Source organism: Amphiura filiformis, chromosome 7 (genome assembly GCF_039555335.1).
Source record: "Amphiura filiformis chromosome 7, Afil_fr2py, whole genome shotgun sequence".
NCBI lineage: Eukaryota > Metazoa > Echinodermata > Ophiuroidea > Amphilepidida > Amphiuridae > Amphiura > Amphiura filiformis.
Genome location: NC_092634.1, coordinates 53,564,311 through 53,585,853, shown reverse-complemented (window position 1 = coordinate 53,585,853; position 21,543 = coordinate 53,564,311). Strand labels below are relative to the sequence as shown.

Genomic DNA, 21,543 nt, shown 5'->3' with positions numbered 1-21,543 from the left:
AGTCAAGCTTTTATATACCAATTTCAAGTTAAGTTAAATCAAGTGTTATGAATCAAAAAGAAGTGAAGAAATACAACACATTATGAACCAAAGCACAATATGAAATCTCCGAAACGATCAGAGTCCGGTTCTCAAAAATACAGGGCCTGTCACAATTAAACTAGAGCTACTGTGGCTCAAGAGCCACGAATATCATAGCCACTGACATTTGACCTTTAACATCTTTGACGTTTTCATGTTCCCCTCACATCAAGGATAATTATCACCAAGTTTAAGCACATTTCAACATTTAACCTTGTTTGACCTTTGACCTCGGGTGACTTCAGTATGACTTTTCCATGCTCTCCTCATACTATAAGGATGATTTGCAATATTCGGGTCTATTTCAAAATATGACCTTTGACCTCGAGTAACCTCAGGTTGGCTTTTTCATGTTAACCTCATATCAAGGATTCTTTGTAGACCTACCAAGTTAAGCCCATTTTAACATTTAACCTTTGACCTCGAGTGGGTCTTATGATGAATGTCACCCCCGGTGGGAAAATATTTTTATTAGGCCTATAATATTCTTAACTTCCTTCGAGCTTCTCTTTCATTTGACACCACCCAGTGCATCTCTTGTATCTCGAGTGGCGTAGCGTCATATCCCCCTTCAGACCCGGTTCCCCCTAATCGTGATCTCCCCCCCCCCCTCATATGAAGACCCACTGACGCTACGCTACTGTCGAGATATGTTAATTTAAGTAAGTAAGTAAGTAAGTAAGTAAGTAAGTAAGTAAGTAAGTAAGTAAGTAAGTAAGTAAGTAAGTAAGTAAGTAAGCAAGCAAGCAAGCAAGCAAGCAAGCAAGCAAGCAGGCAGGCAAGCAAGCAAGCAAGCAAGCAAGTAAGCAAGCAAGCAATAAGTAAGTCTAATATAGGCTGATACCATTTCATGTTTCAGTAATAATTTGGTTCTGACATTTAATAAGTTCCAGACAACAGTATATAGATCTAGTGATTAACATGCATTTTACCTGATAACAATAGCGAAACACTATTCCAATAATGAAAACATGAAAGAGTAATGTAACAGTTAATTAGCCGCTGCTGACAGAATTGAGAATAAAATAATACCTAGGGCCTATCTGGGAAAAATACACATGTACAGTAAGTGCCAGGTATAGGTATTCTGAAGGAACCAAAATTTAATTAAACATATGACACAATGCATATGTATTGTTCCCTATTTCTGAAACAGCAATTACGCTTTAACACAGAAAAAATGTCAGAAATGATATAATACATAGTACATATGGATTTACTGTTCAAAGCCATCCTGATTGGACTTATTATTATCATGTATTCTTTAGTACTTTAAAGCCATCATGTACGATTTTTGAATTTTGTTATTCTTTATTCTCAAAATGCTGTAATAAATTATGAATAATAAGTTATCAGGAAAGACTGTCCATTAAAATACACTGACATAACAAACCCCATTTATTTTGGTCGTTTATTAAAGCCATATTATAACATTTGCTGAGGAGGACGCCCTCACTGATTTTTTTAAAATTCATTTTGTACACGATTATATTGTACTTTATTAAACCAATATACCCTGCAAAAATCAAGACTCTAGGTGCTGTAGTTTTGTCAAAATCCGAGATTTTGAATAAAACGCCGGAACTGGCGTTTTATTATTACGATGGAATTACCAGTCGAACGCATACACGATGTTCATAACACACAGTACGTACACGGCGTGCGGGACGGTGATCTACACAACAAAGGGTCGTACCATAACATGACCGAAGGAGTGGTACCGATACGTATTGGCGACATATGCGCTGCATGGTAGTAAATTCCAATTTTCTTTACTTTGCCGTAGTTGGTCGGTTCAAAAATAAAAGGGGATATATCTGACAGTAAAAACTAACATTTTATGGCAAATAAATGCTAATCTATTTTGTATGAAAATGTTATAATATGGCTTTAACATGGAGTTCAATGGGGGACTTACTTGTATGTCTGAATACGGCATTATATAATGTCAAAATTGCTCTGTTGACCTGACGAAAACAACGACTTTGGCTAATTCCATTATGTGTAAATTTTGAAAATGGTTTGAAAAAAAAATTAACCAATATCATAAGGTTTTAATATGGTGTTTAAAATATGTATCAAAACAATGAGATGATTTTAATAAACTTAAGGCTGATTAGCCTACTATAAATTAAAAGAAAAAACACTAAAGAAGCATTTTCGGTCGATCCTTCGTGTAGGCCTGATTATTTCGTGTAATCTAATCCTAACTCTAACCCTAATCCTAACCCTAAGCATAATCCCAATCATAACCCTAATCATATAAACCCTAACCCTAACATTAATCCTAACAATAATCCTAACCCTAAACTAACCCTAACCTTAACCCTAACCCTAACCATAATTTCGTGTAAAATTACATGAAGGAATAATTTAACCCATTTTTCTGCAATTCAGGAATGCATTAAGACCATAATGATATTAATGCATTAAGACCATTACCATATAATGATATTATTACTATTGGGAACCACTCAGGTAAGAGTAATTAAATATACTTAATATTATATATACGACTTCGGAATTTCCAACATTAATTTTGGAACAGACAAAGCGTATAAAATTGAATTGTACAATACATAATAATGAAAACACCAAGTCCAAGTTACGGTTCAATGAGGTGCTTTATTCAAAGGGCACCTCCTTCACAGTATAACAATTCCATTAATAATCACGTATTCGTTTATACATCATGCATAATGATTCATAATCGGTGTAAGAGTCTGTCTTACACCTGTAGCGTTTCGCATGGAATTAACACGTTTGTGGATGAATCATGTTTATTTTGCAAAGAAGAAGGAAAATATAGCTTTTGGACTTTTGGTCCCCGGACATTAGTCAGGTGTGAAGGTATTGTATTTTGAGAAAAAATGAACTCTTGGTGATATATTTTGACGTGTATATTTCACATGAATGAAGTCGGCGAACTGAAGTATACCCAGGCAAAGCGGAAGTATTATGGTACAAAAATATTATTGTCTGTGAATTTATTTTGAATCCGGTTTTGAGTGAACTTGATCGTATACTGCTTGGTTAAATTCGCATGGTGTTTGCAACATTTTCTTCAGTGGCAATAAGTCATTTATACAAAAATACGACTTGCCAATTGGTTTGGCTTTAAGGGTATGTGATACGTGTAGACTTCAAACTTTTGCATATAGATTCATGCAGAAGTTAGCACTCGATTACGCAAACTAGTGTTACCTTCGACATCAAAATGGAACTTTTAGCAGTTGAGAATTGTCAGACCATGGAAGAATGGGAGACCGCTGTAGGTAAGCCTATACATTATTTAGTGCTATACACTGTAAAAAACAACGGATAACACTTTATAATAAACATTTAAACACGTTTACTTTTATATCTTACACGTAAAGCCATATAGGAGGCGTTGCATACGATCAACACATAGAAGGTTTATTGATGGATTAGTATTAAACACGTTTTAAAAACAAGTTTATATCGGTAATATAAACATGTTGGAGTGTTTGCATTTTTATCACAAAAACCTCTATAAACGTAGGGCCTATGGTGTTAATCGTATATATACTTTTCCGTGTAAAATATATAAGTAAACGTGTTTTAGTGTTTATTTAAGTGTTATCAGTTCATTCAGCTGTTCTATAATTTTATTTTATATTCTTAAACATTGTTAAAACCAGACCCGGGGATGGGTGAGTGCTCAGAAACACATTCTCAGACCGTGCAAAAAGTTGTTGGAATTGGGGTCATAATAAATGAAAATAAATAATCGACATTTGAAAGCTGGAAAAACATATTTTTGACAGCATGCATTGAAATATTTCCGTTAAAAACGCATTTATTTGAAATCATCTTTCTCACGACTAAAACCTCTTATCAAATATCAAATTTAATATCTTGTTTTGTATTGATAAAAGTCATATCCATGAGTCAGATGGCCATAGGTCCAAAGAGCACTTATTCAATGTGACCTTGAAATATTAAATGATAATTTCACTGTGATGATTAGGCATATTAACACGTATGATATTAAAATGATATAAGCTTTTGTTAGTATAGCTATCGAACAGGTTGCAATAATTACAAACCTCAAGATTGTGTCATTCAGATACATCATAATGTATGTACACTGTCAAGACAGTGCCTACACCCTACTTGAAATACGTTTCTGAACTCTAAATTGCATGCATATTTTTTAAACATGATTAAAAAATGCTAAACATGTTTAGGAATATGGAATTTGATGGCTTAGAAATGTTAAAACACAATCATAAAGTCTCGTAGGAATTTGACATTGGTATTTAGGAACATAAATACAATCGAAGACAGATTGGTGTTTAGAAAGACAAATATTTGCATTTACTAAACACTTTAATGTGTATAGATCCTAAATACATTTCATATGAATAATAATATTTAGGATCTAAGTGTTTAAGGGTAGACGAGGTGTTGTTGGTCGAAGCAACCTAAAAATTGATTTTCATTATCTAGATCAATATATTATTGAAAAACAACACCTTGATGTTTTGCAAAAGTTCATTCTACAAATCGTATACTTTGCAAACTTGCTTAAGTTATTGTTGTAAATGAGTTATGTACGTTTTACAAAAGTGTTGTTGTTTCAGCCCTCTTTACAACGTAACTAAAGAACCGCAGCACCTATAAAAGTATATCTGTGGTATTATCATATACACTCGCTATGAATTGAGCGATGCACTTTTTGCCAAAGCTCACTACCATTCGTAAGATGCTGTGAACTACCAAATCACAACAGTTTAAAATAATTAATAACCTTAATGCAACACATTTAACTTTCTAGTCATGTAGTAAGAGAGCACAAAGTAGGACGGAACAAACGTTTTAGGACTGGTTGAATTTATACACATTTGGAACTTAGTTCTTGGTTCAATTTTGTGTGTGTATTTTCAGGAATATATGAATACGGAGGAGTCAAGTTCAGCTGTATGACACCGCCATCAACTTGGACAGAATTGAGACAGTTCCAAGTTAGAAGTGATGACATTTTTGTGATAGCCTACCCCAAATCAGGTTTGTATCCACAATTTCGACATGATACACTGAAAACAATGTCACGTGGTTTGATTTTTTTGCTGTTGTCAAGGGCTTAATATAATGAAACATAAATGTAACACTCTGATTATGAAGTTTAAAGGATAATCACCTCAGACTATTAGCTCAGTCAAATTAAGAAAAATAAGGGGTTAACCTATCAAACACATTATGTTTTACAGAAAACGTTTAAATGTCGGGTTATGAAGGCCGGGGTATAAAAACATTAAAAAAACGTTTTTGAAAACCTGATGCAAAACACACCAGTGTATTCCTCTCGTCATAAGCATTCAGAAAAAGTATAGTTTGACCTATCAACGATGTAGGCCTACAGTTCTTGAGCTATAGGCAAAAAGGTCAAAAGTTAAATTTTGGAGTCAGCAGACGCCTACAATTGAAAAATGCTCCAAATTTAATCCAACTGGTCTTAAATTGCTCCTTTGGCAACAATAAATCAAAATAAGAAAAGTTGCATTGTTTTGCAAATTAGCCACTGTTCGACTATACTTGGATTTTCCGAAACTTTTGATATGTTTTTGTGCGAGTTTTTGGGAGATGGACGCATATGAAATGAATTCTATTGCAATTAGAGGTGGGTGATTTCAATATTTTATGTAATGTTTTACATATTTTATGTAAGTATGTGATTACTGACGTTATAATAAATAATTTAGAGTGTACTGTGGATATATAATATAAGGAACATAGTGCAATTGATATCAAAATAAAATAGATTTCAGTTTTTGAATAAGTTTACCAAAATACTTTTTTGTATGCAAACACAAAACGTTTTACAGAAAACGTTTGTCGGTATCCCCGTATAAAGGTTATATAAAAGGAATAAAATGTATGTTTACATTAAAAAAACATTTATGAAAACTTGCTTCTAAATATTCTAACATAAGCCTAATGTTATTTAAGTGTTGAGAAAATGTTTTGTAAAAAAAAAAAAAAAAAAGAAAGAAAGAGAAAAGAAGAAAGAAAAGAAAAATTGAAAAAACAAAACAAACAAAAAACAAGCAAACAAACAAACAAAACACCTGAATATAAGAACCTCCTACCATGCATGTTAGTATCGTTATTTTAATTCAAGGAAAGCTTATATAATGGGTTCTTAGTCACATCAAGCAGTTCGCGACCATACTCTAGTTAATTTTGATATTTGAAGCTTCATTAACTTTGCCAACAAGCTTGATATGATCTACATTTGGAAGGCATAAAAATAAGGAAACAGCCTCATTAAATTGTGCGCAATATGTGTGATACAAAATGCTAAGGTCACGTAAATAATTAGCCTACTTATTTAAAAATAAATCCTGAATCCATTGACAAATATACTGCGCCAAAAAAGTATCCTTACACTTGGAAAAATAATCACAATTTCAAAATTGAACCATATTGGAATAAAGTTGTTTTTTAAAAGATGCACTATCTAATCCTGCACATTATGACACCACATTGAATCCAATGTGACCTCAAGAAGTAAAGTTGTAAGTAATTGAATAGACGAAGGTCCCGTTTTAAAAGTGACAAATTGGCCTAGATACAAGGCGCAAAAAGATTCCAACAAGCGCAACAAAGAGACGACACAGTTTCTTTATTTAAAGCAGTTTTTATTTCAGTTTTTACTTCTCTGTACTTTCCATAACTTTCATTTTATTTGTCAGTTCTTTTGTTTCAGTTTTATTTTGTTCCTTTTGTTTTAGATTAATTAAAGGCACGCATAAATTAGCCATTCGCCACTCTCAAACCAGGTGTCTTGTCCGTGGAGTTTTGAATAGGCCAGTTTTTCACTTTTAACCTGGACCTTCGTCTAATCAAATGCTTGTAACGTTGCTTCCTGAAGTCACATTGGATTCAATGGGGTGTCATAATGTGCCGGATTAGATAGTGCATCTATTACATGTTACTCATTTCGGCAACAAATGGATGGTTAATTCTGCCCTCCATAATAAATGCAAGTGACTTTGGGGTATATGCATGGTCACTTAAACAGTTCACGCAAGTGACCATGATGTACATACCCCCAAAGACCAAAGTCACTTACATTAATATTACAGAGTGCAGAATTAACCGTCCATTTGTTGCCGAAATGAGTAACATGTAATTATGGACATAGCTAGTTCTTGCTCTAAGCCCTCGATTTATTCCAATATGGTTCAGTTTTGAAATTGTGATTATTTTTCCAAGTGAAAGGATATTTTTTGATGCAGTATAATAATAATGTTCACTGTTGACATAGCCCTCTATACCTCGAGAACTGCTAAAACCCACTGACCCCCGCCGCGCAAAAAAACCCCAAAACAAACAACAACAACAACAACAACAACAAACAACAACAACAACAAAAAAAACAAAAAACAAAAAAAAACCGACTTTTCAGATTTTTAGGTGGAGAGGTCATTAGCGGTTCTACAGTACAGTAGGGCTTAATGTTGACACTGACAGGGAATGGTATACATTTTTTTCTTCAAAATTAAAAGTTTCCATAGATATGTCTGGGTTCAAGGGAAACTGGGAAAGAATACGAATAATTTCCTTTGTATTTTTTATTGATCAATATAACCTCGTATTAATTCTTTAGCTAAGAACTAATAATACAGGTAGGCCTATAATAGACTTATTACTATTAAATTTAAGTATTTCAAGTTCCTCTTCCAATATTTTTGCAGTCATCAAACGTTTTTAAATTCATAACCATATGCCTACGTGTACATTTTGGGCCTTATAAAACCTATACGCAATCATGCTAAAATAGCAATAGCGAAACTTCAAAATCGTCTGGAAATATAGTGCGTCACGAAAATAAAAATGTGCGGCCCGTGCAACCTTTTCATTGGTTATTTCTGGCCCTGCGATTTAAAGAGGTTGTCCACCCCAGGGTAATTTTGCTGACGATGAGTGTGACACGATGAAATGGAAATAGGACCATAAAGTAATTCGCCATACAATGGTGATTGATTGTCCATTGTAAGAAAAGTCTCAACTGGCACTTAAGTTATTTTCCCACCCAAATGACACAAGTAAGCGATTTAAGCATGAAAATAAAGCAATATTGGTGCATCTCTTGTGTGACAAAACGAGAACTTTATCTCTGAAACTTGGCTGCATATAGTCACACTCTACTATAGAAATTGTTGGGACACTCTGCTGCTATGATAATCAAAAAGTCCAGTGCAATTATACATGAGTCTGAAATACATGATAGCTCAAGTTATCATGGTTATGTACGTATTGCTGAGTCCCCCAGTCTCCCCTGGAAACCATGTTGGAGCGCTGACATTAAGCACACCCACCTTTCACTAAGCATGCTAAGGGAGTTGGGGACGCACGAAATAGACAAAGTCATTTTGCGCGAAAATGTTGGGACACTTTGTCAAAGTGTCCCAACATTTTCGCGCAAGATTGTAGCAAAATCCATACAATGTTGTTTTTCTTTCATACTCAACAGGATCTCATTGGTTGATGGACATCATTAATCTGTTACAAAATAATGCTGAAAACGACCATATAAACCCATCCTACCTGGACACAACATTAGAATTACGTAAAGATAACTTACAAACCACCCAAGGGACATCACTACCTGGATATCAGACGATACCAACATGGAAATCGCCGCGAATCATCTTAACTCATTGTTTTGCGGAATTTTTGCCGCCTCAAGTTTGGGAGAAACATCCTAAGGTTTGTTTGATCACATGTTATAACAAATGTACCTTGTATTGAGTTTGAATTGATTGCCAGTCAGTAATTGTCAGAAAGTTCCAGTTATTGCCCAAATGACTGCAAATCCAACCAAAGACATATGGAACAGTCAGTGGTTGATCCCCTACTCTTTACGAAACTGACTGCTACATTCTATATGTGTAAATGGATGGAGCCGGTGGCTTAATATCCCTTCCGAAAAATGGATTACTCTTATGGTTTATCATCCAATTCTATCATCATAAAGTTGATAACATTCAACGGTATATTGTGTTTATGCAGTCTCTTCAGTCAGGAAGTGCTATAATTTTAGCACATTAAATGTCACTTTGGTAATAATTTGTGTTACGGATTTCTGGAAAATATTTTTTTCGTTAACTTTACACTTTACAGCAAAAGTTCAGTTTCGATAAGATATCCATCTTTCTATCGCGTCACCCATCTAAAGTTAACAAAAGTTGTGATTCCTTGTCGTTTACAGGTTATATACTTGGCAAGGAACCCCAAAGATGTCGCCGTCTCTATCTACCATTATATCAGTCAGCTTCTGCCGTCATTCCTACACGGATGGGGCACATTTATCGACTACTTTCTTAGCAGTGATTGTAAGTTTTTAATTATTTCATGCAACAAAAGAGAAATGAAGCGAAACTTATTCATTCGTCTGCTTGTCTTTGTTCGGTTCAGCTCTTTTGCAATACTCCTTAACAAATCAGTCCTATTTTACCAAAATGGTTTGGACGAAAGAGGGAGTAATAGTTCATTTAGCTTAACTAGTAACAAACGCACGGCGCATGCGCGAGCCGGGAAATTCAGTTTTGGTTTTGAAACGTAAACAAAGCTGAATATCAAAACGACTCCATGCAGAAAATCACTTCTTTTTATAAAACTAAGCAAAATTACAAGAATTACTTTAGGGAATATAAACACCAAAGTCATATCTAGCACATATGTCAAAAAGAAGTTGAAAATTCATCAGATAAGCGAGAAAGGGTCGAATTTTCGGTCAAAAATTTTTCGAAAAAATCATATTTTTTGGCCTTAAAACTTGGCCATAAAAAAATTCCCGTACACCACCAATTTCATGATTTTTGTCCTCAAAAATTAACTGAGTAATCCTAATAGTGTTTTCAAGTCAATTCCCCGGGAGACGGAGAAACGGACATATAGAAAAAAAGATAATTAATTTTATTTAATTTAATCCACAAATTGACACCTGAGTCGGGGCGTTGCAAACGTGTCGTACATGTGTAGGGACCGATTCTACAGCAAGCTTGAACTTCCCGGCTCGCGCATGCGCCCTGCGTTTGTTACTAGTTAACATTTAGCTTTATTATGGCTAACGATGCTTTCATGCAGCATGGGACACCCGTCACCAACTGTATTCGACAACCAATTGCGTCCGGCGAAAGTCACTACCTGGAAAGCTGGACTGAATAGTTGAACAAGGCCATGCATTACCTTTGGCTCATTGGCTAATTATGCTAAACTGCCAAAGTTTTTACGGTAGTAGCCAACGCGCTTTTACGAAACGACGCATCATGCGTTGCTGCCACGTACATAATGTTTCGGGGTTTCCGAAAAATTATTACTTATCATCTTTTACTAGGAATTGGAATAAATTATACTTTCTTACCTCTCCTATGATTTCTCACTTCTTAAATGTAAAAATTAGCAGCAGGGTAATAATGACATTTAAGATAATTGTTCTGTTGAAAGTGGGTCATTTCAATTGATGATGCCAGTGTGGGAAAGTTCATTTAACATGTTAGTAAGAAATATTGTTTTGTGAGAGGTAGGGTTAAGGGAAGTTTAATATTCTGTTTGTAAAATAATATTATTATGATCACTAATGTCAAAACTATATTCATGATATTGCTGCTAGTATTAATATTGTGAATTGATTTCAATAGCTTTCAATGTTTTAATATTCATTTCTGCAGTTTTTGGCGGTTCATGGTTTAAACATGTACTGGGTTACTTGCCACATATGAAACGTCCCAACTTTCTCCTAGTCAAGTACGAGGATCTATATAAGGTGAGTGAATCCAAATAAGGTTCGCAGTAGCTCTGTGAAAAGTAATTCTTATTGTCTCTGACTGTAGAGGTTTTAAGAAACCCACGTGTGTCATATGTTGCTGCGATTTTTGTTGTTGAGGCATGTATCAGCCAAAGAATGTTTTTAACATTGAACAATAATTCAAAGCCACAAATATCTTTATCTTCAAATTGTTTGGATTTTCAATTGACTGATGCAGTGTCTTTCACTTTATTTCCGTATTTGATTTTACAAAATGTTGTTTCAAGGTACACTCGATCGAAAGTTATCCTAATTGAAAACGGGCATTTGTTAAGAAAATTAAGAACCATTAGATAAGATGAATAATTATGCGCTCTTCGCATTTCTTTTCCAAAAAGCATATAGGCATGATAGGAGTGCACGAACTGTATTATAATTATCAAGGATTTAAAGCTATTTAATCAAAAAGCATGAGGTATTGCATAGGTCACAATAGTCTGTGCTACAGACGTGACGTATTACACATAGGGAGAGAAGCTGCTAGGAACCACACACTCGATGCTTCGCAACTCGCACTCGCCACTTCGCGGCTCGCTGTCGCGGCTTCGCCGATCACCCCCTCGATCGCGAGTAGTCTTTGACAAAGACTTGGGTCGCAATGACCCAAGCCCGGGGGGGGGGGGCACTCCAACTTTGGAGGTGACGCGTATATGTAGGGCTGTTAAGACCCCCCTTTTCAGCATCGCTGTCACCCAAAGACCCCATATTTTTTTTACGAACACATGCTCTGTCACCCGAAGACCCCTTATTTTTCCATTTGATCTGTCACCCAAAGACCCTTACAAGTTCAATTTGAACAGCAACTTTCATTTATCACTGATTTTGTTACTTATTTTGAAAAACCAAAGAAATTTGAAGCCATTTAGAACTAGAATTTTCGAGGTTTTTGTGGTGCTGTTTCGGTTCTCACCCAAAGATTCCATTTAAAAAAAAGATCATGTTCTCACCCAATGACCCCATATTTTTTACATTTTGCTCTCACCGAATGCCCCTGGATGCGAAAGTGCCAGCCCTACACCTATATCCATTTCAAATTGAAGTGCCCCCCCTCCCGGGGACCCAAGGCCAAAAACACTTTTTACCCAAGTTCACTTCAGAATGCCCAACAAAACAAACAGTTTGTATAAGTTAACAAAAACTGTTTATTAAGTACAGAATCAGAATGCATGGACAATGCGCAATAAATCACAGATCTTACTACAACATAATATTACAATAATTATTACCAGTTGAATTCTTGTTCTTGATACAAGTTCTGCTGTAGTCCTGACTCTCTGATGTGTGTCGCGATCAAGTAAAATCTGTCGGAACTTGGAAATATTAAATGTCGGCCCTATAGGATAGTAAAAAGCATTTACAAAGCTACATTTTGCAGAAAACCCCATTGATATTGAACAACCAGTTCCAAAGATATGAGCAATTAAAGAGTTTCCAAAACAATAGGAAACGTTTGGCTATATCTCAAAATCGATATTTCAAGGCTGATTTTGCTTGATCGCATCACATATTCTGTTTCAAACTTGTCAAGCGAAGTCCGCTGTTGACTTGAACACATATTCTTTGTGTGCAAAATTCTTGCCCGGATCCTTGCACTGGTGGCGACCTCCAAAATGGTGTCACTTACAACAATCACATCTAGCAAGGCTCCGCGATCTTTGTGACGACACCGACATTACAAGTTAAATTCGGGTCATTACCTCTGACGTGATGCCGGATCCCGCTTTGTTGGACTATATATACCCTAGAACCATTGGGCCGTAAACAGGATTTATTATTATTATTATTTTTTTGGGGGGCTGATTTTGAAAAAGTGGACTTCTTTTTTCTACAAAATTTGGATCTTTTTGAGGACTTTTTGGGCATTGTGGGATGGGGGGGGTCGTCCGAAGCTAGCTCCCCCTGGTTACGGACCTGAACCAGAGAGAAACAGAAGTCCGAAGGAAGATATATATATATAAAACAAATTCCTTTTGTTGTGTAAAAGATGGGATCTTTTAGCGTACTCCAAATCTACTTATATAGTTCTGGCTGGAATAATAGCACATCACGCGAGACAATTGACTGGTTTGCAAGTGTTTTTGTTTGAGAATACATCTATAGATGAGTTGACCTCAATATTTATCCCGGATATTTATCAACAACGGCAAAGCACATTACGCAAGACAATATGACTGATTTGCAAGTCTATAGATAAGTTGACCTCAATGTTTATCAACAAAGGCAAGGGACCGGTATATTGATATGCTTGAGCGAACTGCATACAACTACGACACTGTTCAATAGTAGTTTTAACAACGGACTCGGAAATTTGATGCGCGCGCATTCTACCAGGCAACCTAGGGACAATCCCATGACACTATCACAATAAAGTCAACTCATCTATACAGCTCACACTTAGAACATTCGTCAAGATTGTTGTGAACTTTTCTCTCCTTTATGCAGCCTATACACGTTCAATTTATTGATCAATATCAAAGACCCTTGATACAAGAGTGGATACAAAATCTACCACTTTACACGCACAATGGTAGATTTTGTATCCACTCCTGCATCTAGGGTCCGCAATATTGATCAATAACATTGATCGTATATGGGTCGCATTAGGCCTATATCGTAACGGTAACCCGGGAATTTCCATGCCTAATTACATACGTAACCATTTTAAATTGCAACACTGCCTGTATAGCCTGGGGCAGTTGCCTATTTAAGAGTCCCATAACGATATCGTCACCATTTACATTTGGGGATTTCCTATCCATAAATAGTCCTTACAGATGTTGTTATTGTAACACACTATTGCGTGATTGTCTGGGTAGTTTCCTTTAGGTGATCATCACAGTATTAACACAAATTATTAAACTATTTCAGCTCATTAATCAATTCTTGAGCCAACTATCTTTAAATGTCACATAAAGTATAGCGTTTTTACTAATACATTTACACAGGATCTGAAAGGAGTAATATCAGAAGTGAATGACCATTTGGATTGCCCCTTCCCACCTGGTGGCGTAGACCTCGTCGTCCAAGAATCAGCATTTGCCAAGATGAGACAAAGCAATGAAGAAGCCGATAAAGATGCTGAGAAGAAAATCAAGGGTAACAGAAAGTTGTCCAAGGTGTTTGGAGGATCACAAATCTCAAGAAAAAGTAAGCATGATACCATATAAGCTTCCCAGCTAAAAGTAAAGAGATATATTCGTGTTTTAACGGAAGATAAGCAAGACATCTATAAATCTTATTAACAAATCAATTCATAATGCTCACAAGTGGTATAGCAAATCATTATTTGTGACAACTATCTCAGAACAGCGTATATGGTAAAAATGACTATAGTGCATACCAAGCAGGGGAGGCTCGACAACATCACCTTCTGAAGCCAGTATAATACAAATACGACGATTCATATAATATCCGGGTTGTCTGTATGAGAATCTTACAACGAATTACCGTAAAACCTCGTTTACAAGCATATAGAGTGCTTTTGATGAAAGCTAACTTAATCCAGGGGCCATCCTTCGACAGAATTATAACACTATGGAGCATATACAAACAAGTACTATTGTAAAACCAATCTATTGTATTGGCATATTTACGGCTGCCTCGTATTATTTTTGCTTTCATCAAAAACACTCTATGCTTGTAGACGAGGTTTTACGGTATGTTAATAATTTGAGTAATGCGACGTGTTTAGTATATGTCAGAACATATACTGCGCCAAAAAAGTATCCTTACACTTGGAAAAGTAATCACAATTCCAAAACTGAATGTTGGAATAAATTTGTTTTTTTTAATAGATGCACATTATGACACCATATTGAATCCAATGTGACCTCAAGAAGTAAAGTTACAAGCAATAATTGAATGGACGAAGGTTCAGTTTTAAACGTGACAAACTGGTCTAAAAAAGGCGCAAAAAGATTCCAACAAGCACAGCAAAGAGACAACACAGTTTTTTCAATGAAGCTTTCTTTAAAGCAGTTTTTACTTCTCTGTACTTTTCATAACTTTCATTTTATTTGTCAGTTCTTTTGTTTCATTTTCATTTTATTTGTCAGTTCTTTTGTAAAACCTCGTTTACAAGCATATAGAGTGCTTTTGATGAAAGCTAACTTAATCCAGGGGCCATCCTTCGACAGAATTATAACACTATGGAGCATATACAAACAAGTACTATTGTAAAACCAATCTATTGTATTGGCATATTTACGGCTGCCTCGTATTATTTTTGCTTTCATCAAAAACACTCTATGCTTGTAGACGAGGTTTTACGGTATGTTAATAATTTGAGTAATGCGACGTGTTTAGTATAATGTCAGAACATATACTGCGCCAAAAAAGTATCCTTACACTTGGAAAAGTAATCACAATTCCAAAACTGAATGTTGGAATAAATTTGTTTTTTTTAATAGATGCACATTATGACACCATATTGAATCCAATGTGACCTCAAGAAGTAAAGTTACAAGCAATAATTGAATGGACGAAGGTTCAGTTTTAAACGTGACAAACTGGTCTAAACAAGGCGCAAAAAGATTCCAACAAGCACAGCAAAGAGACAACACAGTTTTTTCAATGAAGCTTTCTTTAAAGCAGTTTTTACTTCTCTGTACTTTTCATAACTTTCATTTTATTTGTCAGTTCTTTTGTTTCACTTTTCGTTTGTTCCTTTAGTTTTAAATTATAAAGGCATGCATAAATCAGCCATTCACCAGTCTCATCTCAAACCAGATGTCTAGTCCGTGCCGTTTTTGAATAGGCCAGTGTGTAACATTTAATCAAATGCTTCTAACTTTGCTTCTTGAGGTCACATTGGATTCATTGGGGTATCATAATATGCCAGATGAGATGCATAAACAAATAAATTTACACAAGTATGGTTTAGTTTTAAAATTAGGATTTTTCTTCCAAGTGTTTAGGATACTTTTTTGGTGCAGTAATATAGTCATGTCAAATACTCGAGCAAAGTTTGATATTCTACCGAATATATAAATTATTTTCACAATGCTAAGGATTACCCCTTGATAAATTTGTGACTATTTTTGCATTTTCTCAAAAAATAACTACACACTGGTAACAAAAGTTATGTACATTATAGGGGCAAGGAATCCATTTACTTCACTGTAATTTTAGTAATTCAAGACAAGTGGTTAATTATATATGTTAAGAAATGAGGTACATTCTAGCGGTACTTATTACCACACACTTTTATTTTGTTCATTTCCAGACATTGTTGGTGAGTGGCGTGAGTTTCTCAACAATGGAATCAGTGAGAAATTCGACAATATCTACAAAGCAAGGATGCGTTCAAGTGGACTAACACAAGATTTTGAATTGTAACATCGGAGGTGCCGCCATTCTATAGGTCGTGTGATTTATTTGTACGGTTCCCCCCTAATACTTTTTAGAATAAGTCAAAAAATATTTTACGAAATGTAAACATGTAAAAAGATATGTATAGCCCTATTTGTTTTACACATGTGGATCAATTTATATCGTCACACATCATTGCGTTCAGTCACAATAGGTAATTGTGTAAGAAAAGATGCCGTTTTAAAAGTTGCACCTGAGTCCATAGCAGTCAGGTTTTCTTTAACAAACATATGAATAGACCTGGCCTACTGTATTGTTTGAGAGCTGACTCCTATGGACTCAGATGCAACTTTTAACACTGTTTAAAACGGTCTCTTTTTTTTTACATAATGGACCATTGTGACTGAACGCAATGACGCGTGACGCTATAATTTGGTCCGTATGTGTAAAACAAATGCGGCTGCCCCCGGGGCTGCCCATACCTTTTTATACGTTTCCATTTTGTCAAATATTTTTCGATTTATTTAAAAAAGTATTTAGGGGGGAACTTATAAGTTGTGGACCCTATATCAGTAGATCCCAAGACGAAGGAGGATGGCAAATCACCCATATCTTGTCTTAAGACTGTGAAACACGTTTTGAGACAGATTTTTTTTCAGGTCGTACTTTTGGATAATCCAACGCAGATAAAACGATGCCCATGATAACCTCACGAGGAGTCATGTGTTTGAACTTCAGAATTAAAAACCAAATAAAATATTGTGTCTTTCTTGAAAAATGTGATGAAAATGTGAGAAAGGAGAACCTATAAATATTATTTTATTATTCATTTAAACCCGATCTTGTACATGTATTCTAAACGATATTTGCAATGAGTGCTCTATTTTATATTAGAGAATGAATTTGGAGAAAACCTTCTGATAATTACAAACACTCGCTGAGCAGCAAAGCTCAGCAAGACCTTCCCTCTAAGCTTTTAATTTGATAAGCTGATTATCTATTTGTTTTCATGAATTGGAAGACATTCTTTGATGTATTACTGAGCTCAATCATCTGAAATTACTGGAGCGTGAGCCACCCAGGCTGATGGCTCAGCATAGTATTTTATTGTCAGAAGGTTTTCTCCAAATTCATTTCCTAATGAGTAATGTGACTATTAAAATTAGTGCTATCTTCAATAGATTAGATATATAGCACTGAGAAGTATAGCATATGTGCTGTAGTAAAGTAACAATCTAAGTACTAGTGTCATATTTAGTTTATAACATGGGTTTAATAAACTCGGTGCTGTCTAGAGTAGATAATATACACTGCAAATACAAAATTACTCAATGTTGAGTAAAACTTGAACAGCAGCAAAATGAGTGGATAGAACTCAATGTTGATAAAATTGCAATTTAATCATGCAATATTGAGGTGCACGTGTCTTATTTTGTTGCTCGGTTCCCTTAACTCAACATTGTGTAATGTTTATTTTTTTTTTTTATTTAGAGTGTAATGTGATTCGATGATACAAATAACAATTGAAGTTCTTGGTTACACTAAGTAGCATGCATATAAAACAAGTAAGATTGTGATACATGTAATATTAATGTTATCTGCGTTTCATACACTATAAGATGTCGAGAACCAATCAGAGCAAACGCAGAAAAATGCGAACCATACATTTACGAGCGTATTATGAAATAATGCACGGGCTCGCACTCCGCGTACTATACGCGCAGCGCTTTTGGACGAGTTCATTTTTCTTGCGGGTGTTACATTTATTTGCTTGTATTTACCAACATTTTTTATTGACACAATTTTGTTATAAAAACAATAAAACCATGGAATTTTTTTCCTCGTGTATGAAATAGGCTAATAATAATAAATGCGTATCACTTGTTGCTCAATAAATTGTACAAAATAATGCACTTGTCCTGAGATGTTGATGAGATGTCCTGAGATGTTGATGCCTCTAATGCGGAGCTCGTGCATCACACGCATCAGCATCTCAGTACAAGTGCATTATTTTGTACAATTTCTCTCCCAATAAGTGCATGATACAACGTTATTGAGCTACAAAGAGTAGATAGCATGTGTGTAAGCAACAAACTCAGTACAATATAAACTTCTCAACAAAAGTTTGGAAAGTAGTTTCAAGCATTTATATCTCAGATTATTTGTGACATGTTTATATCGAGTTGCATATCAATGGATAGCTACACCACATTTGAAACAATCACCCTTTTCACGCTTGAGAATGTAGTGAGGTCTCAAACCGAATGTGCCAAATTGACCATTATTCTGTCCAGCAATCTGCAATCCCATATCTCCACAATATGTGACCTAATGTAATCCTCCAAGATGACAACGATTGCCCCTACAGAGTAGTCAACGGCTATACCTACAGAATATGGGAATAGAGAGAATGGAATGGCCTGACATCAGCCCAGACCTCAACCCACTTGTGAGACAAGCTTGGTCGTGCTATGTGTGTCAGAGTAACCAATGCAACCACATTGAATGACCTGCGACGAATCCTGGATTAAGAATGGAATGCCATTCTACAGCAACGTGTGACCAGAGTGAGCAGCATGAGGAGGAGGTGCCTGGTTGTAGTGGCTGTGTATGATTTTCTGCCCGCTATTGAGGCTAGTGACTACAAATGTAGTGTTGTTTGAGCACAGAATAATGGTCAATTTGGCACATTCTGTTTGAGACCCCACTACATTCACAAGACGTGTACTCATCCGTGAAAAAAGCGATAATGTGGTGTCAATGTAAAGGGAAATAACGTAGCTATCCATTGATATTAAACACAAACATAATCTGAGATATATATATAGATGCTTGAAAAAACTTTCCAAACCTTTAAGAGTTTACATTACATTGATATGCCAGTGTAACAATTTCAGTGTGATCTATAAACATGCTAATATGTTACATGTAGTAACGAAAATATTGCTGTAATACAGGGAACAATTGTTTCAGTGCTGATGGAGTAGCAACTTCGTGCTTTATATAGCACATTGTGTTATAATATATTAAAAAAAGGCCTATGTGGTACACAAAATAAATATAATATGAGTGCTGTCTACAGTTTTCAAACAAAATATCAGCGTAGAATGTATATGTATGACAAGTATTGTTCTGATAATGTGAAAGGCTTAAGGTTAGCAACTATTTTAAACTTGCGATTTGGTAGTTCACATGATCTTATGAATGGTAGTGAGCTTTGGCAAAAATTGCATTGATAATTTCATAGCGAGTGTGTAGAAGAATCCAAATATCACAGATGGTCCTTTGGTTCTTGAGTTATGTTGTAAAGAGGGCGGAAACAACAACACTTTGTAAAGCGTGTATAACTCATTAACAACAATAAATCAAGCAAGTTTTCTGAGTATATGGTCTGCAGAATGAACATTTGCAAGACACCAAAGTGTTATTTTTCAATAATATATTGATTTAGATAATGAAAATCGATTTTTTAGCTGCTTCGACCAACAATACATCATGTACCCTAAGTGCCCATCTCTTTTGCTTTCATTTCCGTGGCGTTGCGGATGTGGCGAAAAACGGACAAAAGCAGTTCAACAAAGCAAAACAAAACAAAAGAAAAGAAAGCAAAATAAATAAATAAATAAATACTGCATATTACTGATATCCAAAGGTGCATAAGTTGTAAGAGTAATGAGAAAAGGAAAACGCATACAATTTTTTTTGTTGGAAAAACCATGGTTTCCAAGATGGAGGGCCCGGGCTCCATTGGTTATTTTGTCAGAAATCGAGTTTGATTTCTTAACTGGATAACGTCTCCGTTAGCGAGTACCTGCTTGATTATGAACTGTTTTAGCATTGCAATTTCATGCAGCTGGAGTTTCTCATTTTAATATGTGGATCATTAAATACCTATTTTATTGGTCATTAATGAGTAATAATTAAAAGGCAATCTATAATGACTTCCATGTGTAATTATTGTGTGTATTAAAATGGGTTAAGTCTAAAATATAGACAGGCAACTGCTGTTGTATTCTTGAATAGGGGAAAAAATAATAAAATAGGCACAAATATACATTTACAAAGTGTTCCCCTCTATATTTTTGTATTTAAGATATTGTAAGTTTTGTGCCGACGTTAATAATATTTCTATGCGTATGCCGTTTAAAATAATTCTAGACCACTCGAGTTATACGAGGGTACTGCGACTGAATATCATTTGATTTAATTGGCGTAGCCGGCCGTAAGTCGTAAGAAATTGCTTCTCTAATCGCACGGCTTCCATCCAGAATAATGATACTTTCGGGTATGATATTATGCCGCAGTGCAGTCCACCGTACTCACTATGCTCACTATATTATTAAATTCCTGATCAACCCCGTCCGCCTGATTAGAAAATTTAAGTGCACTATGTACCATGGTTATAATTATTCAGTTTGCAGTGATGTGTTTTTCTGCAACTTACTTTACTTCAAAGAAAGAAGACATTCTTAGCTTTACAAACATTAAATTTGATAAATTTTTAAAGTCAACCCCATGCCCAGTTTTTCATAAAAATGGAAATTTCATGGAGTCACATAATCCACTTCATTTTCAGATTGCAGTTGCAGGGTGTTCTTATGCTGGTTTCATATGCTGGTCTCGTAATTTATTTTTCTCTTGCCGCTTTGCCGCTCTAACGACGATTTTGCTTCACTGCGCAGTCATACCAGAAACCAGCGGAAAGCTTTGCCCTAAGCCAGGCGGCATAGGACACGCAACACGTGACGTTCGAGGCTGGCGAAAATACAAGGCCGACAGCCCCATTCAAAATACACGGCGGTTAGCAGTTACGCAGTTACAAATTCAAAAACGACATACTTACAGTGGGGTACTTTGTCGAACCCCAACGGTTTTAGAGTAAGATAATTTTGCTTTGACACCACAAAACAAATTTAGAATTGTTTGTGAAGATTTCATGATTTTGTGTTAATCCAATGGCGACGTCAAAAATAGCGATTTCACATTCACCATCTGCCCAAAGCGGCAGATCGCTACACTTCAAAAAGTGTGTCTTACCTGAGGACACTATTTTAAGACGCGACTTTGAAGCCACTTTTTAGCCATGTCCATATGCAAGTCATGTCTTGCATGGAGACATGGCTTGTGGAAAGACAGGACTTTGAGCTATGTCCTTATCCAAGACATGACTAGCTACAAGACATCAACAAAGTATGTAGCTAGCCTTAAGTCATGTCTTAATTATAAGAGCAGAATGGGACATGTCTTACTTCATGTCCTAATTAAAGACACATTATCGAATAAGTGACATCTAAACAAGTCACTAATTCTTC

The 21,543-nt window shown here is 35.5% G+C and overlaps 1 protein-coding gene across 2 annotated transcripts; it reads left to right on the top strand.

Moving 5' to 3' along the window:
- Positions 1–2,797: 2,797 nt before the first annotated feature.
- LOC140157339 (sulfotransferase 1C2-like) lies at positions 2,798–20,172 on the top strand. 2 transcript variants are annotated; one of them, XM_072180496.1, is made up of 7 exons: positions 2,798–3,352; positions 4,993–5,112; positions 8,585–8,820; positions 9,323–9,446; positions 10,785–10,879; positions 13,867–14,068; positions 16,146–20,172. In XM_072180496.1, the coding sequence occupies exons 2-7, from the start codon at positions 5,028–5,030 to the stop codon at positions 16,256–16,258; spliced, it is 855 nt and encodes a 284-aa protein (XP_072036597.1). In that variant the 5' UTR covers positions 2,798–3,352; positions 4,993–5,027; the 3' UTR covers positions 16,259–20,172. The 2 variants fall into 2 exon arrangements, with proteins under 2 accessions (XP_072036597.1, XP_072036596.1); XM_072180495.1 differs by having other exon boundaries at positions 2,798–3,356.
- Positions 20,173–21,543: the final 1,371 nt, after the last annotated feature.

Coding starts and splice junctions, on each gene's coding strand:
- LOC140157339 (XM_072180495.1), top strand. CDS start 3,299: ATGGAACTTTTAGCAGTTGAGAATTGTCAGACCATGGAAGAATGGGAG. Junction 3,357..4,992: donor AGAATGGGAGACCGCTGTAG/GTAAGCCTATAC, acceptor GTGTATTTTCAG/GAATATATGAATACGGAGGA. Junction 8,821..9,322: donor TTTGGGAGAAACATCCTAAG/GTTTGTTTGATC, acceptor TGTCGTTTACAG/GTTATATACTTGGCAAGGAA.